We start from the raw sequence: 20895 nt of genomic DNA on the forward strand, positions 1-20895 counted from the left end.
TGTTCAGACAAGATACGTGCTGATCATGTGTAGCACATAAACATGTAAACTAGATCATTTAAAACACATGAATGAATACATACACTTTTAAAATAGATTTTTCCACACATGTCCACATACAAATGCTTGTGAAGCCTGTTTAAAGAACCTAAAACTTTCAGTCACCAACAATTAGGCAAAGTACAGTCTCACAAATAACCACTTTCTAAAAAGAAAGTATATGAAGCCAAAGTTTCCACCCATCAGAAGCATAGAATGTGGCACAAAACACATTTGAACCACTATGAAAAAGTACAAAACTAAGTAAATGAATCAAACAAGTAAATTAATACCCAAACAGCTCATTTATGCACTCAAATTAATTACAGGGCCATAAAACAAAATACTACCTGGAGAGAAAGCAGGAGCATCACTGCTCCTGGTTCCCAGTGTTTTATGGAAGAGATACATAATGCACATGGTGACTTAGTACATTAAAGGAAATTAACATTAAAGAGGACTTACTGCTATTTTTTGAAGAGTCATTTTGACTGATGTCCATGTGTCCAATCTTCTATCCAGGATTAGGATAAATTTGGTTTCAGACTCATATTGACTGTGAGATAAGAAAATACCAATAACCAGATCATATTTTGAGGAAATGTGACTCTGTTCCCCCTCCCCCAAAAAAACCCCAAAGTCAAGAACATGGAATGTAAACCACATTTTGGTACCTCCACGGTGGCTGAAATTCCCTTCGGAAAAAACTTTCCTGCCAGACTCTTTCCAGTGGTGCTCAGCAACAGGACAAGGTGTAATGGACACAAAGTCAAGCCCAGAGAAGTCCATTTGAATATGAGAAGAAATTTCTTTATTCTTAGGGTGGCAGTGCCCTGGAACAGGGATGCCCAGAGAGGCTGGGAAATCTCCTTCTCTGGAGATACTAAAAACCCGCTGGGGGTTTTGAATATCTCCAGATATTCCAGTGCAACCTGCTCCAGGTGAATCTGCTTCAGCTGAGGGGTTGGACTAGATGATCTTTAAGATCCCTTCCAACCTAAGCCCTTCTATGATCTCCACAGCTCCCTTCCCACTCCAGCCTTTCTGTGATTCAGTGACTGTGGTAGCCCAGGGTTAAGCATCACTTTGAATTGTGTGGGAGGTGAAGACAGATTGCTGGAGATAACAGATTGCTCTTTAAACCCAAACTAGTCCTGAGAAGGATGCTGCAGAGGCCAGAGGCAGCTGTGCTCCTGCTCAGCAGCTCTGGGGTTGCCAGAAGCCTCCCTCTAGCTGATGCCCCAAGACCCCCCTGCCTTCACTGCCCAGCTCTTCCAGCTGAGGGAGCTGCCTGCTTCCCAGGTTTCATCAATCAAGCGATGACTCCTGGCTTGTTTTGGCAAAAGGCAACAGAAGTGACGCCAAGCCAGGGAAGGGCAATGCCAGCTTGGCAGAGGGAAGGGGGGAGCTGGTGCTGAAACTGGTTGTTGTGGCTTCCCCAGCACCTCCCGCAGTCCCACTGGGGAGGCAGAGATTGCTCGGAGGCACTTTCTGACATACTCTGGTTTAGTTGGCAAGCACAGGCTTCCTGACATCCCTTTTGACACCCAAATCCTTTGAGTTGCTTTGAAATCCCCAGTCACACAAAGCGAGCCAGCCGTACCGGGGGTGCCCAGTCTGGCAGGGGACCCAACGCCCGGCTGAGCTCCTGTCTGTAATTCAAATATTCCTTTCCCAGGTTAGCTGGGAACAGCTCAGCCAGGCTCCAGCTGTGACAATACACACTCCCAGGCAACCTGAGTTACAAACTGGAATCGTGTTTGCACACAGGTAAGGGTATGCCAGCCTGTAACCAAGTCCTGCAATGCGAGTGTATTTACAGGATACTTAAGTAATATTTACAATATTTATTTTGCAGATGCTGAAACAGGATAGCCATGTCCCACACCACCCTATCCAGGCGCCTCAGTGCTGGGGAGAGGCTCCCAGTACACGTGCTGGCTTCCCAGAGGTGGGTCATGTATCTGCACTGGGCACGGCCCTGTGTAAGCAGCCTCCTGCAAGCACTGTCTTTGCTAATTCTTGTGTTTGGCAAGGGAAAACACATTGTGGATTACTCAGAGAAGTATCACATGGCAGACAGTATTTGGCAACTTCACTACAGAAGAAAAAAAAAAGACATTTGAAGCCAGTGCAGGAGCTTTCATTCAGTACACATCTTGCTGCTCTGGTCTGTGACAGCCACAACTCTGACAAATGTATTTCAAAGGAATTAGCAGTTGTGCTCAGAGGGATAAAAAATGAAATTCCCTTTGGCTCATAATAACAGTTGACTGAAGATATGTAGAGGCAACCCAAGCTGTCCTACAAATACATCTTATGGATTTGTAACAGAAAACAGCAGAGAAAATGAGTATCGAATTTTACACATGGGTCATATACAGAACTTCTGCATGTAATAAAGTCTGAGGTTATACATTGTGAACATGACTTTTCAGCCAAAACCTTTACTAGTTAGAATAGTTCTGGCAACATGCAGGTTTCTGTTGGTTCTGTTCACCCCCATCACAAAGTAAATGACCCAGGTGGGAGAGGGGCAAAGGATCCTTTTGTCTGAGGCAAAAGTAAATGCTTTGGTTTTACAGCACAGAAACAATTCTCCAACTCCCCATGATATTAAAAAACAAAATAATAGTGCTTACAGAGCACTTCATCATAATAAACCCTGAAGAAAAAAATGAGAATCCAAGTAATTTGGAAAAGTCAGCCAGACTCTAGTGCACTGCCAGTTAATAAAAATACGCCAAAGCAAGCTGCTTACTCAGGGCAAGGTTATATTCAGAGAGTAATCTCTAAGCATGCTAATTTACATTTATCAGTTCCCTTATAGAAACAAAGAAGAAAGTTCCCTGCAGTCTAACAGCTTTGGAACCTACTGTGGGAAATTTTAAATTTATTCTGGGGCCAGTGGAGCAAGTCTGTGACTATTTGCAACCTCGGCCTTGCAGGTTTATCAGATTTCCAGGCCTGCAATATACCTTTTAGACTGACAAAAAAAAAAAAAAATCAGTGCTTTCTACCAAGGCTGCAAGGGGTGTTCATTTGCATCCAGCAGCAGAAAGATGGAGACAGATAACCGGGACAAGGATTACTTCTCTCTAGGTGCTTCTTAGTTTTCTTTTTCTTCTGAGTTTTTTTTTTTTTTTAACTTATCTTTAACTTTGTATGTGTTGCAGGATGCACCAGACTAAAAATAAAGACCTGGGGTGTTTTGCAGGAGGACTTGAAATTGGATCCCAGAGTCTGCAGTTGTGAGATTTAGCACAGGACTGAGAGACTCTTTGCCGCTGGTGGGATCAGGGCACACCAGCACGACCTGCCTAATATTTAAATTCAGAAGTATTTATAGCCAACAGCACCCTTCACTGTGCCACTGCTCTGTTATCAGTCACAGCTTTAAACCACTTTGCACCTCACTTCCCAAGATAAGTGAAACATGCAGAGCTCGTCTAAATACCAAAAAGCTGGATAGTCAAAGAATAGAATAGAATAGAGTATTTCAGTAGGAAGAGACCTACAGTGATCATCTGGTCCACCTGCCTGACCAATTCAGGCTGACCAAAAGTTAGAGCATGTTTTTAAGAGCATTGTCCAAATGCCTCTTATACACTGGCAGCTTGGGATATCGATCACATCCCTAGGAAGCGTGTTCCAGTGTTTGGCCATCCTCTTGGTGAAGAAAGGCACACAGCCAACACTATATATAAAGGGATTTTTTTAGTTTTCAATGACAGCATTATTTTTCTTTTACTTTAATGGTAATTAGGACAGTTTTTTGTAATAACAATCTTACATATATCACAATTACCTGTGCCTCTCCTTCAAGCACAGCCTGAAGACAGGCAGGGAGGTATTTTGAGTTGGATGTGCAGGCCACAGAAGGTGGGGACCTACTACTTATTTTCCTTTACAGCTCTTTCACTCAAGTGCTTTCTGCAGCTGCCTCCTTGCCTGCAGCACGGTTGCCAGGAATCCTAAAAATTAACTTGCCTACAGGACTCACCTTTCTCCTGGCTCTGTTATTAATGCTCTCACCTTGAGGAATGAAGAGTAGCTTCACTCCTTTATCTAACAATTATTTCCGGGAGAAAAATGCCTTATGAAATTCAGCTTCCCAAAGTACTACAATTCTGACAAAGCTTCCGATGAGGCTTACTCAGACTAATATCAGTGGGACACTAAACAGTCTTTGCTACTGCTTGCATGGGAAAGGCACAGTGTGTGTGGGTTTGAGATTCCCCTAAACATCCACAGGTCTGTGGTAAGGAAGTGTTGGTGTACCCACAGCTAACTCTGACACACAGGTCAAATATTTACCTATTTTAGGGACTTCCTGGGCCAAAGTCTGAGCTGTGGTCCCATGATGTGATGCAGCTGAGAGATATGTACACAGGGGTACCAGAGCTGACACATGCCTACCACCCTCACCTGGGTGATGCTTTTCCTTGCTCACCAACACCACAGCCTTTCTGGCTCTAAAGGGCTAAGAAGCACACATGTTTAGATGTGTTTATTGGGGCAGGCTGTTATGGTGGTAGGAGGAGCAGAGAAGGATGATTAAAGTGATTTTACTTAAACATACTGAACGTGTTTGAATCACCAGCAAGCTCACAGCTCTCATTAGTTTCTTGATTGAGTTTGACCTATTATAGGGACAGCAAGACTGCTCATCATGCTAATGCCAGGGTGTTCACAGTCATATGGAATAAGAAACCTTGGAGAAACCAGGCAGAGCTGGGAAGTGCAGACGCACAGTCATGGTCTGCCTGCACATGATGAAGGAGAAACCCCCCTGAGTGTCACACACCACAGCAGGGTCCTGTCCTGTTGGGATAGTGCTCTGCAGGCCAGGAGCCCACAAAACCTCAGAGTCCATCAAAAAGAGGACAGAGGAACCAGATGCTCTTTTTTTTTGCCATGCAGAGGTAGGTAAATGCTCCATACTTCTTTCAAGGCAGCCACTGATGGAAAGCTCCCATCTAGCTGCTGTCAACCTGCTCTCCCTGCAGGAGGAAATTTGCCAAAACAGGCATTATTCAAGAAAATTAAGCATTCTAAGTAACTGAGTCACCAGGCTCAGCAGCAAGAAATAGGAGGGCCATTAATCTAAGTATGCAGCCCTGTATGAGGTACAGGCAGACTGTCAGCAGCTTAACCCCAAGACACAGGCAGATAATGGGAGCTGCTGAGCCATCGCCTGTCACAGGGACCCCAAACGGTTCGTTCCTGTAATTAGCCTCTTCCTCTGGCTTCATTTCTCTTTTTCCACAGTAATGACTCTCTATTTGTACATGTCAAAATATTATTTTGCATTGGCATGGCATATATTAAGTGGTGACACATGCCAAAGCTTGAGGAAAGCTTGCTGTTAATTAGAAACTTAATAAACTAAATAAACTAAACATTCCAGCTGACAGGTCATAGGGATGATGTCCACTTCTTACTCTGCAGTTAGTGACACCTTAAGAACCACACCTGGACACCTTAAGGGCTTGCATCATTTGACTTTTCCCTCTTCCTTGCTCTGAGAGCTGAAGATGCCCCTCAACCCCACATACAGCATTACCCTTCCCTGACCCAGGCAGGACTCACACCTCTGCCCATCACAGACAAGAGCTAGAAGAGAGCCTCATACCTCGGGATTGACGTCAGGTATGTTAAGACTTTAGACACAGTCTCCTCGGGCACCTCGTTGAAGCGAGCATTGTCAGGGAGGGTGATAATCCAAGCCTTGTCCTTCCCTCGGCCACCTGGAATAAAAACAAGGATGTCTCTGTGGCTGTGCTTTCAAAGAGGGCCAACAGCAAAGACCAGAGGTCCACCAGTCACATCAGAAAACACACTGCCATTGTTATAGAGGTTTTCTTTACATCAACAAAATAGCAAAACCCAGTCCAAGCACAACACACACAGGCAGGTGGTAGAAACAAAAGTATTAGTTACCAGATATTTCCTTTATTTACTGAGCGTACTTCATAAGGGACAGCAAAAGAAGTCAGAAATACAAGGACAAAACAGCACACTGGTATGGAAATATATTTCAGAGCAAAGCACTTGTTAATGCATTGAGTGTTGGAAGATAAGACTATTTTACAGTATGGCACGAGACAGAAACCTAATCTGCTCTTTCAAACTGTTTCAATGTTTTATTAACAGCATTTCTAGTGGCACTGGATACTACCTGATGGGTAATATTCCTTGTGGAGTATCATTTTGCCAAATAGTGCAAAGTTTGTCTGGAGTATTTAATTACCACACAGATGAGAGAGAGAGAGACCCTGGAGAAGTTCTCGGTACTCACCAGACAGAAAAGCAAACTCTTTCATCAGATCATCACTGATGTCCTTTGCACAGAAGGGTATGGTGGTTTCTGGAAAAAGGGAAAAGCAGCAGTCAAAAAGAAAGCACAAATCCAAAGCAAACCCGTTTATCAATGTGCTAATCCAAAGGTGGAACTTGAACCAAATGCAGCTTCCCTAAATTATACATGAAAATTTGTAACAAAGGATACGTGGATCTTACAGAAAGCAATGTTTCTAGTAACAGTAACAGGCCAAATGCCACATATGAGTAACACATGTATTCTAGTAAATGTACCATGGGAGCAGTGCCTGCAAGCTTGAGTGCTCTCCCCTCAGCCCTCAAAGGGTCATATCCAATGTAAATTTTTATATTTGGGAGGTACTAATTTTACTCTCCTATTTTACAAAGTCTCCCAGTGCTTCCTAGCCTTGTCAATGCAATGGGCTGAGGTTTCTGCTGGGAGCAGCAGTGTCCCAGGCTGCTGCACTGGGAACAAGGTTGGGCTTTGAGGCTGTTACAGTCTTTAATTTTGAACAAATAAGCTTCTGAAATCATGTGTTCACCTGGCACTGGGCCATAGGCACTGGAGAGGCTGTTGGTTTTATGTTCAGTTATTAGATTTCTTTCTAATTAAATAATGGGAGAGGCTGTTTTAGTACCATATTTAGCACCATGATCATTTCAGTGCCAATGAAGCACATCAGAACAACATACACCACTTAATCTTTCCCTGGGAGAAGGAAACAAAGACCAGACTGACTAAACACATGAGAAGCTTATAGTTGATACACATTTTTCTGGATTATCTATATATGGAATGATAGCCAAAAATTAAACATCCTTGTTCCCACAAATAAATGTTTTAAACCACATCTGTACAGATTAAAGTCCTTGGGCTTTCTGATAATAAAATTTTAAACACTGATTATTTCACAGAGTTGGTCCTAGGGAATAATCTTCTGGCTGTTTTAAATCAGATGGGCTGCATACTTCTGCATACTCCAGCATAATCAATATTTATTCTATTTCCCATTTCCCAAAAGCTTTCTGGTCACTTCTACTTTATCTAAAGATTTTTCAGGCCTTTACTGGGCTGTATGGTGCTGCAGCACAGCAGCCCAGATGCGCAGGAGGGGGGGGTTACTCTGCCTCCCACAGCTCCCACCAGCCATGGGCTGCTTCTTGCCCTTCTATGCACACGCTGCTGTTTCTCCTCTTGTAGATAAAAACGCTGGTTTTGTTTGTTAAGGATCAAGCCTCAGTCCCACTGGCATCTACAGAAACATTCCTGATTTTAACCCTAGAACTGGTCTTGGTGAGAAGGAAGTTTGCCTAGCAAAGATATTTCAAATATTTGTCTCCCATTCAACTGCTTCACCCAACTTGAGGACAAGCAGCAAGAGATTTCTTCTCCATTCATTGATGTTTTTACCAAGTCAACAGTTTCATACCGATAAAATTCACACTTAATAACTTAATGAGCTCCAAGACATGAAGTAGATGGTATTAAACATGCAGGTCTTTGGAAACACAAGACAAAAGTCCACACTGTGCAAACATTTTTGACTCAAAGCAGTGTGGGGCTGCTCAGCAGCCTGTCCGTGTTCACAGACAGGCTGAAGCCTGAACCCAAAGCTCACCCTGCCTACCCCTGGCTTTCCCGGAAATGCAGCCACCAGCAAAGCCAGGCATAGTTTTGCCATGTGCTGTAACACCCACGAGTGACTCAAGAGCTTGACAGTAAAAGCAAACACAGCTCCAGGTTGATAGTAAATGCAGCTTTTGTGTTGGTTCTGCACTGATATGGGAGGGACGTGCCAGTTAATTGAGAGCTGATCAGGAAACAGGTTGGGGAAAGGGGATTAACCTTTGCATACCACTTCATAAAAAAGGTTCACAAGATATTTTCTCACTGAGAACATAAAAATCTGCAGCCTTCAACTACACTGGAGACAGCTATGGTTGGGAAAAAATGAGCATTTTTGCACAGATGTTTTCAAATTTTGCTTTCCAGAAGAGAAATATAATCTCAAAAGTGTATGATCTACTCCCAGAGTCTGGTGCTTCTTCTTTCACATCTCTCTTACCTACAATTTCCCCATGATTGTCATGGAAACTGCAAAAAACAATGGATGCTTTAATCCTACCTGTGCTAGGGGCTGCAGTAGGACCTGCTGTGCTCTCTGGAAACATGGGCACAGGTGCCCCCAACCTCAGAGCCTGACAGCTAAGCACAACACCAGGGTCATGATGGCAAGTGGACCTGACATTTTGGGGTTTGAGGTACAAAGCATCATAGGAAAACATTTCCCACCATGCTCAGGAGTCATGGTTTACTTGCTCCTCAACATTTCATTCCAGTGAATGTTTCATTCTTGACTTTGGCACATAGGTGGACACCCAGACTCCTACCCCCTTATGACTTTGAGTATCTTGCTTCCCAAGGGATGACAGTTTTGGAAGAGGGTACTCAGCACCTGCAGAAAATCAGGTCCTTCTGAGCAGTGCCAAGTTGAACAAAATAACTTATTTAAGGAACGAGTAGGTGGGAGTACCTTACTGCAGGCAGTGCAGACAGAGCAATTCCCTTACAAACCCTCCCCATCTCCTGTAGAATAATCTAACAGTGAAAGAGGAGAAGGATGGCTGCCCTTTGGCAAGGTCAAGGCACTACAACAGCCTGATTGTGGTCCGATTGCAGCCACTCCTTGGCCAACTCATCCTTGGCACTCGCTCTGTGTTGGCCACCAAACTCAACCTCCCGGGCAAATATTAGGGAAAATCAAGTGCTGGCATCAAATTCACAAGCGTGTTGCTGTGCCTGAGGCACATCAGTTGGATGCTGAAATAAATCATGTACAGAAGCATGACCTTTGTCCTCAAATATTAATCTCTGGAAAAACAGCAGTCAAAGGCAGCGAGGCACCAAAGATATCCGCCTCTCAAACAAGGCTTCAGTTGATGTTCTTGAGCAAACTGGGGATTTCTTCTTTAAAGGACACTCTTGGGACAGTACAGAAAAGCCCCCGGGGCACTGCCCAGCACTGGCTATGAACAGTACAGCTAGCCTGCATGTCACTTGGCACAAGGCAGAGGAAGTTAAAGTTTCATGGAAGTCCAGCCATTTCTTTCAAAGCCAAAAAGAGGCTTTGTGATCATCAGCTATTACAAAATCAAGCCTGAGCTCCCCATGTTTCAGCATCCAAGAGTATATAAACTACACTGCTGTGCCACACAGCTGGTATGACCTCAGGTTTTACTAAAATCCAGCAGCATCTGGATGGGTAAACTGTCATAACAATGTAGCATCATTTTTATTAGGTTCTAAATTGGGCATTTATAAAATGCTGCTGCAATTATTACATTCAGAGACTCTCCTGCAGGGAGATCGTTGCCATGACGCAGAGTTTTGGAGGATGTGTGAAGCCAAGCAGGGAAAAGACAAAGGGGGAATTCAGAGCTTTCTACCCCACTGAGTAAAGCTAACGTGGTTCAGCAAGGAGCCCTGCTGAATCTGCCCTGTCCCCTTCTCCCGGTTTACACAGTCCAGAACATTTGGTTGTGTCCCCTCCACAGGGCCGTATCTCGAGGCCATTGCACAGACTGCAGTTGTGAGAATGATGCCTGTTGTCAGCGATCTCCCCTTTCCAGGCAATTCAAGCACGGAGGGACTTTCATGCACAGTGGAGGTCTGTAGTGGCACTCAGAGAGAGGACAGCTACTCTCCGAGTCCAAATTCCTCTTGTAACACTCAATTAAACTGTGAAGTGCTTTGGTCTTTAGCACCTATTGTTTTCTTTCCTTTTCCAAACTTCACAGGCCCACAGCATCTGCAGACAGCAGCTGTGTAACACATCTGCCAAGCTGATGTAACAGCGCCTTACACTCACCACACTGGCCAAATATTGTTTGCTGCCATAAAATCCATTTGGAGATGGCTTTGTTGTGAATGAAGAATAGCAGCTTTTCATGTGGGGGTTGCTGCTGTAGTCTAGGAAACAAAACTGAAGAAAATCAAATGAAAAGGGTAAAGGATCACACTGAGCTTCTCCATGATCTGCTTGTTCTCAGCTGCTTGTCCATTTGGACAGTTGGTGAAGCAGCATTTATTCGGTGTTCAGGAAGCCTGCAAATCAGCACATTTGTAACCTATTTCCACGTCCCTCTGACTTTCTGGGCTAACTGGGGTCACCAGCCAGCGTCTGTCTCGGGTTGTCCCACTGCAGGAAAGCCCACCTGCCTGCAGCATCTCCTTTGAGACTAATTACACCTGCAACACAGACCTACACACATCGACAGTGTCTGCAGGAAGCTCTGGGGCTCAGGGAGCTTCAATGAGCAGGGCTTCTTCCAGCTGCCACAGCTGCCACATGACCCTGTCAAAAGGCCAGTGTCAGTGCCAGCCTCCCTGAACAGTCCATGGAGCACAAACTAGGCTGAGTGTGAGGAGTAAGCCATTCCCATCTTTGCTTTGCACAGGAGTCATGCAAGAAGAGCACATTGGGGTTAACCTTATGCTGCAATTACACCTTTATAGCCAAGGGAACAGCCTAGCCACAGATTAAGACCTGTGATGACCTTCTCCCCATGTGAAGAATACCCTGCAGTAAAGCACAGCCTGCATCAAATAAGTGTCCTTCTCTCCACACCTGAGCTCAGCTGCTAAAGAAACTTAAGAGATTCTATTGTGTAAAGTGAATAGGCTGCTGTGGGTCTCTCCTACATCTGCATGTGATCTCAGGTATGCTGCAGAAGCTAAATATGTCATCATTAGTCATTTCTAACAGCATCTCCAAGCTGCACCACCCTCGTATGCACCAAACCCACATTTAGCTGGTTGTCCATCCTGCCCTGACACACAGACACTTGTTGCTGGGGGTACCTGCTGCAAAGACAAGGCACTGTTGCTGTCCAGGGCAGCCACACAGAGCAAATTCTCCTTCAGCCATCTCAGCATATGGATAACAATTTCTGCCGCTGCACGAACACCTGGCATATTCAACAGTCTGTAATTCCAGGTGGTGCAGCCATTCCCCCTGCCAAGCAAGCGACACAAAAGACCCACTGAAATATTTATGGCATAAAGCTTCAATACCTTTGACTGCTACAAATCCCTTTGTCTCCCCTGCCCATGGGAACAGCTCACACCTCACTGGAGCTGAGGGCTCACAGGAGCATCTTCTCCCCTGAGCCCTGGGCTCAGCCTGCAGGCACCTGCTTTCTATCCACAGCCAGTCAAAAACAGATTTTCATCTGGAGGGACAGATTAGCAATTAGATTAGGTTTATAAAAGCCTATTTTTCTGGAAGAGGTGATGTATTGATCCTGAGGAAGATGGGGCTCCAGGGTCAGTTCTGTCAATAGCCTGGTGGCAAACTTCCACCTGCCATGTAAATCTCTTCATAAATCCTCAGCCTGGCAGAAGCATTCCAAAAGCCACTGCTACAGGGTGGCTGAGTTTCCACCTCTGATGATTCCTAGGAAGAGTTCCAGCACAATACAGGGGACAGGGGAAGGCAGAGCTGCAGGAAGAGCTGCACCCTTGGAACATGATGGGATTTGTGGATGACAGTGTGGTGCAGGTGCTGGCAGCACACCCTGGTCCCCAGGCTACAGGTGGCAGCAGGTCCAATCCAAGAGCTGCCAGGAGCCCAGTGATGCTGGCAGCCAGGCCTGGGTGGCCTTCAGAGAGTTCACTACAGAGGCAGGTCAGCATCAAACACCTTTTTTGGAGCCAGACAGGACAGACACACAGCAGTAGCCACCACGCCAACATTTCAAAGGGACCCAGCCCCTGCAAAGCCATGTCCTGCAAATGGCATGAAAGCCCCAGGGGGGTTAGTCCATCACTAGGCACGATGGGTTGGTCACCACGCCAGGTTCAAGGGCTCCTTCAATTATCCTTTGTCAGACTGGGAAGGATTTTTAAGGAAAGGCTCACTCTGTTTGCAAGCTCCTTCTTCTACTTCTCCCCAAGCACCTGCTCCAACGCAGTGTAGGAGGCAGGATACAGCACCAGATGGTCCTCTCTTCTGACCCAGGGCTGTGCTTCTCTACCAAGGCCTTCCGGGGCTTATGTGCAGTCGATGCTTCAGCACAGACACACATCCCCATCACCCAAACCTGGGGGTGTGCTCAGCTAAGAAACTATACAGCAAAAAAGCATGAAGCTTCTGAAAAACTAGAATGACCTTTTCAAAAGGCTTAGATTTATATACGCTGAGGATAAGAGGAAAAACACAAAAGAAAATGCTGCAAAGGGAAAAAAGAAACAGGGAGAAATTGCTAACTCAGTGCAGTCCAGGTTTGTGGATCATCATCCAGGCAGCATGCCCATCCCACAGAGGAATGTCCTCACAGGATCAGCTGAATCACAATAGGAGCTGATCCCTGTGGTCAAAGAGGGTTCAGACACCACCACATCCAGGCATGCACAGAGTGGCTCCATGGCTGAGCTTGCAAGTCCCACGGCTGGAGGCTCCCACTCCTGGGCATCCCTCCAGTGGGGAAACACCAGCTGTGAATGAGCAGGAACACCCGGGGCACTGGCATGGCAGAGCTGCAGCCACTCACTGACACAAAACCAGCCAAACCTCATTCCTGCTGACCGTGGGCCATCACTGCCAGCAGAACAAGGTGCAGCCAGCCAAGGATCCCAGAGAAGGTGTAGTCAGCTAAGGATCCCACATTCATAGGAATGTCACCTTCCAATAAGGTTTTTGGGAACTGGAGTGTGCAGGAGGGTTCACAGGAGCCAAGACTGTGCCATGCTGCCAGTGAGGGGGAGGATGCTCAGGGGAGGTTAAAAGGTCCAGGGTGTCCCAGTGTGGTGAGGACAATGGAGTTTCATGAGGGGGGATCTCTTCCAATTTAAATTTAGCAGCTGACAAATGGTGGCAGTTTTTCTAAGAAAAGATTAAGCAAAAGCAAACTATATGGCAACAAGGCTTACGTGTTACCTCCTGTTATGCTCTGATGTTTTCACGTCCAATCAGAAAAACTGTATTCTGGTATCACACCAAACTAAGCAAAAATTGGGAAAGATAAAAGCCAGCTCCACCACACATGAATTCGTGTCTATTGCAAGAAACGTAATAAAAGGTTCTCAACACCCACTCCCGTGGATTCAACCACAGCGTGGGAGTTGAGAAAACCTAGTTTCTTGCATTTCTACTACTTAGGAACTTCAATGTACTTTTGATTTTCTCCTGTTTCCAATTTCAGTCTCTTTTCCCTTACCAAGGGAGCATATACAGGTGTTTTCATATCAGCACCAGAGTGTGCTTGCCAGCTGTGCAGGAAAATGCACATTTAGCCTCTGCCACCAGCACACACCTCCCTAGCCACCACCATCAGCCCTCAAACCAGAGCCCATTCAGCACAAAAAAACCCCAAAAAGGCCCAATGACAACATACAGACATCAGTAACTTTCCCATCATCATTCAATACCATGCAAGTGCTATTTTTTTCCAAGATGAATTCCAGCTTTGGGCACAAAGTAACTCTTGGGAGATGTATCATCAGTAAACCCTTGGGCCCCCCTACCTATCTAAGGAACCTGGGATTAAGTTCACTAAGGTCACTGGAACAATTTCTTTCACAGCCCATATAGCCAGGAAACTAAACCATGCAGCCAGGTTCCCCCAGTGGCATCACCTGGAAACTCAGCTGCAAAGCGAGGGAAAATAAACACAATTTTTCCTGAAACGAAAATGGAAATGCCCAATTCTGGCATTCCCCTGTTAAGCAAAAGCACATCTCCAAATACAGCTAATGGTATTCCTGCAGCAGCAGAAGGCCAGTGGAATAGAAAGTGAGGGGGGAAGGATATCGCTGGTGCTTGCTGGCTGTCTCACACCACCCAGCCCTTGGACAGACATCCCTGGAGCAGCAGGATAACTGTGCCTGCACTGGGTCCCAGGGAACAACTCTGCCCCAGGAGACCCTGAGTCATCCCTGATGTATAACCAAGTCCAGCGTTGCCTGAGAGGAAAAGGGATTCAGAAAACAAGGCAGCCCCACCCAGTCACTTCCACCAGTGCTCCTCACACTCCAGTTCCTCTGCCCACCAATTTTCCAATGACCTTAAATTTCCCTACGTTAGGGAAGCTGGCAGATGAGATGACTGAGGCTGAAGCAGTGGAGCAAACTGAGGAGTGTGGGACCTGAGCTGTGCTCAGCCCATGTGCCAAACGACCACCGTCACAGGGACACGTATCCAACAGCACGAGGTTGCCTATTTGCAGGATGAGGCTGAGGGCACTTTCCTGGTTTGTGGCTCCAGGATTTCCTTGGAAATCCTACCTGCCAAAACCAACTTTAACAAAAGGCTCCTATCACAGCACGACCAGGGGTAATGTCTGAGTTCTGAACTCCCCATCTCCAGGCACACAGGAGAAGCTCCATGTCTCCAAGTATCCTCCAGTTCAGCAGCAAAAAGAGCACTTTGGAAGACTCTTTCTTTTCTCCACCATGTTCTACAATTCGGTTGCTCCCTCCCACACAGCCCTGCTGTCACTCCACTTCTGTCCTGGTACATGAATGATAAACCACTAAACTGTGGTTGTAGCAAATGCAATGCAGGGAGAGGAAGTGCATCCCACATACTACTGACTGCTCCCAGACTACTACTCCTCCGTGGCCCACCCAAAGGGGTCTGGACTGACGGCAGCACAGAGCTTTTGGAGGCTGCTCTAGCCCTGCAGCTCTGCAAGGGAGTCCAAGCATTTTTAGAGATGAGAATGGCCATAAAAGGCTTGGGTTTTATACAGGCTTCTATCTCACTGTAAGGGAGATAAGGAGGAAATATCACCTTCTAATAGAAATGACCGACAAAATTCCAGTACTGCATGAAGAGAAATGGTTAAAACATGGTCCCAGATTAGGCTAGCTGCTCAGAAATCAGTGATGAGTAAAACAAAACCATCTGATTTATTTTTAATCTCATGATCTGGGGAACCTTACTCAACTTTGTCTCTTTTTCAATATCTCATTTTAAGAACCTATACAGATGCCAAATCACGCGTCCGGATCCTGCAGCTATAACCACACAAGTGTGCCTTTGTGGGGACATTTCTTTTTTGTATGAGCATTACACAAATGTCATCTGCTAAGAGCTGGTCAGGAGACAACACTCATGCTCACAGGAAACCTGCTACCTGCTTTCACCCGGCTCCCGTTACATCGCACATAACAAACGTTCACCATCTGTGGCCCCATCCCCGTGTCACCCAGCTCCTCTCCAGCAGCGTGGGTGTTCCATGCTGACACCAGCACAAGGAGGATTTAATCACATCCATTCAAGCAGCATCCTCTGCTAATTGACCACAACCATCCCTCCCTACGTTTTCCTACTCTGTTTGCTGGGTGCAGTGAACAGGGTCCAGCGGGCAGGACAGCCGGAATAGAAGGTGCTGCTGGCATCATCTCAGAAGGGCACATACACAAGCAGCTCCTGAGAAGCAGGTGGCACATTGGTTAAGTCCTCACCTGTGACTAACCCTCTGATAAATTCTTCCTGAACCCCAAACTGTGCTTTTCAAAGAGGTCAAGGAACCTGGAATTAGCCTGGAAGCTTTTTTTTTGGGTCAGTCTTTTTTGTGCCTGGCATGGCTCCAAGTGCTCTGCCAGCTGCAAACAAAAAAGGAATGATACCTTTTCATGCCTTGGACTCCTGCATTCTCCAGGAAGGCTGGAGTCACCCAAAGTGCCACCACCCTTCCTGGATTAGGAAAGACCTCATTGTAAAAATACCTGTACTCTCCATAGGAAAAAAATGTAATGAAAAAGTGAGGGCTCCACACAGTTTCTAAGCAGATCACTGTCTGTCAAAGGAAACATCGCTGAGGCAGCTACAGTTTGAGGAAAGGGATCAGATTGCATTTGCTTCTCACGTTCAGGGTGTGCAGCCATAGAACCACAGCCACATCAGTACAGTGCTGCATTCCCGGTATAATCTGAGATTCAGAGGTGTTTGAGGACCAAGAAATGAGGAAAGGAAGAGGGGATGCCTAATAGAGCAACACACACCTTACGCACATCTACCGTTTCTCTAGTTCAGACCCTGTGAAAGAGCAGCCATTGCCATCAGGTTGAGATGCAACTTCCCAGGGAAGAGTTCTTTAGTTCTGGCCATGGGAATCTGAGCAGGGGACTCGCGCTGGTGAACACTCTCCTGTCACCGGCAGCATCGCCCATCTCCAAACCGCACTTTGAGCTACGCATTCCAGTGACACGAAGGGAATGTCAGCAGCGCAGTGGGACACAGCTTCTCATTAAAAACCGGGGCCGTTCCGCACCGATCGTGCCGTCCATTGAATACACAACAAAATAACACCTCGAGCGCTCGGGAACCCGCGTGCGACGAACCCTTCCGACGTATCCCCGGTGCCTACAACGCGCCCGCCTGCCCCCGGCACCGGCACAGAGCCGAGGACCGGCCGGAGAGGGATGGGGCATCTGTGGGTTCCCCGGCGGGACCGGGAGCGACAGCCGGGAGCCGCTGCTCCCACGGGGGGGTGTCCGGGGAAAGCCCTTCGCCCCCCGCCCGCCGCCTCCGACACCGGCGAGCCCCGCGCCGGCCCCGGCACTCACCGGCGGCGGCCTCCAGCAGCGCGGCGGAGCGCAGCAGGCGGTAGTAGCGCTCCATGTCCCCCGCCGAGGTGCCCCCCGGCGGGGGCCCGGCCGGGGCCGGGGCCGGGGCCAGGGCCATGCCCCGGGCAGCGCTCCCCGCCGGCACCGCCGCCGCTCCGCCGCCGCCGCCCCGGGTCCGCGCGGCCGCCCAGGCGGGGCCGCCCCTCCGACCGCCCCCCGCACCGCCCCGGCCGGCCCAGCGACCGCCCAGCGACCGCCGCCTCCGGACCGTTTCGGCCTTTTTTTCACTTTTCTTCCTTTCCCCCCCAACCTTTTTCCTCTCTCCCCCCTTCTTTTTTTTTTTTTTCCCCACGTTTTTTTCCTTCCCCCCCCTTTCCCTCTTTTCTGCCCCCTTTTTCCTTTTCCCTCTCTTTCCTCTCCCTTTTTTCCTTTTTATTCCCTTTTTCCTTTTCCCCATTTCCCCCTCTTCTTTTCCTCTTTTTTTTTCTTTTCCCTTTTTTCCTTTTCTATTTTTTTCAGTATTTTCCCCTTCTGCCCCCTTTTCCCCTCTTTATTCTCCATTTTTCCTTTTCCCCTTTCCCCCTCTTTTTTCTCCATTTTTCCTTTCCCCCATTTTTTCCTTTTTTTTTTATTTCCCTTTTTATATTTTCCCCTTTATCTCTTTATTTCCTTTTTCTTTTTTCACTTCCTTTTTTCCTTTACCCCCCTATTTTCCTTTCTTTTCTTCCTCCCCCTGCTTTTAATCCTTCTTCTTTTTCCCTTTTTTTAACTTACCACAACTCCCAGTGCCCCCTAGCACACCACCCTGCAGCTGGATTTTTTCCCTGCCTTAGTGCCTTTAACGTTTCTCTAAGGAGAAAAAAAAAAAAAAAGCGTTTCCATCCTCTGCAAGCAGCATTCTAGCAAATTCCTTGAACAATTTATGACAACTACATTAAGCCATAGTACAGCCAATGCTGGCCAGAGCTCTAGGCATCGCTGTCAGTTTCCCCGATGTTGAGGTTCAAACGATGCCAGCTCATTCTCAACAGGAGCCTGAGCTGCCCAGGAAGGCAGCACAGAGAAGTGGATGTTCCTGTTTTTCCAAAACAACCTCTTAATTATGCTCCTTACTATAATAACAGCCTTTTTCCAACACTTTAGCAGTGAGAGCTATTAATTTAGAACCCAAGGTCTAACAATAAAAACCAGCGTCTTTTGGTAGACCACAGCCCTTCTTACACTAATGCAGATGTCCCCTGGTACTGCCCATTCAGGCAGGACTCCTTGTTTGTGACACAGCAGATCCTCACCAACAGAACAGATTGAATAGACGATTTTCTGTCTGGTCATAAAACACATCTTGTGTGACAGGGAGAGTTCATGTGCAGTTACTCATCAAAAAGTCTGGCTGAGGTGCACAGCAATAAAATGTGGTTTTAAAATAGCCATATGCAAAGCTACAAGTAAGGAAAGACAGCCACACCACATTCCTGCTGTATTCTTATTGCAGGGATGCTATTTGCCCTAAACTGCCACAGCTCATAGAGAAACAAGGCCCATCCAAGTGCTGACTCTCTCTTTTTTGCTCTACCACTGTGCAGGAGATGCTGAGGAGGACTCACCCCCACTGAGTGTTGCACACCCATGTCTGGCACTGGCTTTGAGAAAAACAAAGCTACACAGTAGAAGATGCAGCTGTTACCCCCAAGGTTCAGCAATCAACTCATTTCTCGCTCTTTGAACAGAAGACAAAATCATTAAGACAGGTTCTGGATCAGGTCTCTGCAGCCAACACACCCTACTACAGCCCCAGATGGGCTGGGCTGGGCCACAGCACCAGATACCTACCGGCAGGAAACCTACACATCCCAAAGCTGCACCTCCTCCAGACACCTCAGGTGGTGCAAGAAAACCTGAGCCAGCTCTCAGCTGTGTTTGCACAGGCTGGGGGGCAATTGCTCATGGCTTTTCCTTATGGCCACAAAGATTCTTGGTTTGGAAAGCTGGCTGCTACAGTCCCTCACAATAAATGCTCAGCTATCCCAGCATGGCATTCCATGGAACCATCATCCAGCTTTTTGGGTTTTACACTGGCAGAAGATACTCAGCGTGTCTATCTCCTTCAGAGAGCCAAGCATTGCTCTCTGCCTGCCCAGGAAATGATAAGCTGAGACAGAAGGAACAATGAGATGGATAAAAAGGAAACAATGACTGCCAGAAATAGAGGTGTTTCTTTTCCAGAGATTTTCCATCCTAACAAGGCCTCTAACAAGGTTCAGCATTCTAAGAGTGGCACATATACACCTGTGTGCTAGGGGAAAGAGCTGTTTCACACAGCTGGGGAAAATCTTGGCAGCACCTGCAGCACCTCTCTTTGCAGAGATTTATTTCATGTGGGTTCAATTCCTTATCCTTAAGTCTCATCTTATGGAGAAGGTGTAGGAAGAATTCCAACTAATTTCATTAATTCCATATTGGAGGCTGGGGAAAAAAAAAAACCCTCAAACAAAATTCAAAACCTCTTGAATTTGAAAAAAAAAAATTAATTTTTTTTTCTTTTTCTAGGTTAAGGCTAGAATGTTGGGTTGTGACTGGGGCCATTATTTGAATTTGAGAAATCACCCTTCAAAAATACCTGTTTAGTCAAGTGCTGAGAACAGGAAAAACAGAGCTGGTTAAATGCAATCTGGAGTCAAAGTGATGTCCAAGGGAATTGCTCACCTCTGGAATAAGCATAGTGACAGCAAAGTACTTGTGCATAAGACCAATTAAGTTCGGGTTGATTTTCATAAATGGGAATTTTAGGAGGATTTCTTCTGCAGACAGTAGCATCACTTTCAATCCGGGGTATTGTCCGGTGTGGGCTCTTTCCAAGCTGGTCCAGGAGAAGCAGATCCTTCATAACCTGTCAGTAATCCTGGCCCCACAGAAGCCAACCAAACACACATAGATTTAATCAGGATGAGGATTTTATGTCACCTACTTGAATGTGAAAAAAAGAGAAAGGACTCCACTCTGCTCTCCCACTCTCTCCCTGGGTCAGTCAGACCTGCCTTATTTGTTGTTGCAACCCCTAGTTTTGGAAGGAACAGTCATACAAGTGCACACACACCCTTTCTCCAGGCCACAGTGTATTTTCCAGCTTAGCAGGTTATCCCCAGACGTGTGAAGATTTCAGAAGCAAAGCCCAATCCCAGTAGTGAGAATGCTGTGGATGCATCTCCTGCAACAGCTGCTGGGGGACAGGAAGGGACAGGGACACCACGACCCCTCCACGTGCCAAGAGCCCTCACAAGCCAATAGCCTGACCTGGAAAAAACTGCCGTCCTTGTTAAAAATCACCTTACAACATGACATTGCTTCTCCTTTCTAACAAGAAGGTCTACACGGGTGTTTTAAATGCTAATTTTGGTGCTTTCTGAAATACCCAGTGACCTGCGGTCGTCTCCCATCGCTTACATTTACAGTTTTTGTCCTGACAGCCTGGGTAGGCAGCTCAGAGTAAAACCCCTTCCAGCTCTTCAGATGATTTTCACTACCTCTCACTCGGGCTATTAAGATTCTCAATGCGTGTATCTGGTTTCCAATAGTACAAGCTGCTTCGGAAAGGTTAGACTTTGTTTTAAATAGCTCAGCCATCTGTCCTGCGGTGGCTGATGGGAGCTGCAGGGACCGAAGCAGCCAAAACAGAATTTTTTAAACTGTCAGTTTTTCATTACAAACATTTCAGCTCGAATCAGACCCGTGTCCTTAAAAAAAAATAAAATAAAAAAAAGTTAGGTCTATATTTTTTCCTTGAGTATTATACAAACACTGCGAGTTGTGCTTTAACAGCTTCCTTGCGTTGCTGGAATTTCATCAATGCAAATATCTGGCCTGAACTTCACCAGCGCCAGGCACTTTGCAAAGCACAGAATCAGCCACATTTGTGTGTTTCTCGGCTTTGAACTAAGAAATGCTCATTTATTACAGGTAGC

General features: G+C 46.5%; 1 protein-coding gene across 2 annotated transcripts in view; it reads right to left on the reverse strand.

Annotated features, from left to right (window-relative positions):
- MCF2 (MCF.2 cell line derived transforming sequence) overlaps positions 1–17074 on the reverse strand; it is a 57043-nt gene extending 39969 nt beyond the window's left edge. For both annotated transcript variants that reach the window (XM_051792931.1, XM_051792924.1), the window contains exons 1-4: positions 16937–17074; positions 6341–6409; positions 5675–5789; positions 505–595 (exon numbers count right to left, since the gene is read on the reverse strand). In XM_051792931.1, coding sequence (XP_051648891.1) covers positions 505–595; positions 5675–5789; positions 6341–6409; positions 16937–17054 — 393 coding nt within the window. In that variant the 5' untranslated portion in view covers positions 17055–17074. The remainder of the gene's footprint in view (positions 1–504; positions 596–5674; positions 5790–6340; positions 6410–16936) is intronic.
- Positions 17075–20895: the final 3821 nt, after the last annotated feature.

Source organism: Manacus candei, unplaced genomic scaffold, assembly GCF_025592945.1.
Source record: "Manacus candei isolate 608988 ecotype Guabito, Panama unplaced genomic scaffold, ASM2559294v1 h1tg000003l, whole genome shotgun sequence".
Classification (NCBI taxonomy): domain Eukaryota; kingdom Metazoa; phylum Chordata; class Aves; order Passeriformes; family Pipridae; genus Manacus; species Manacus candei.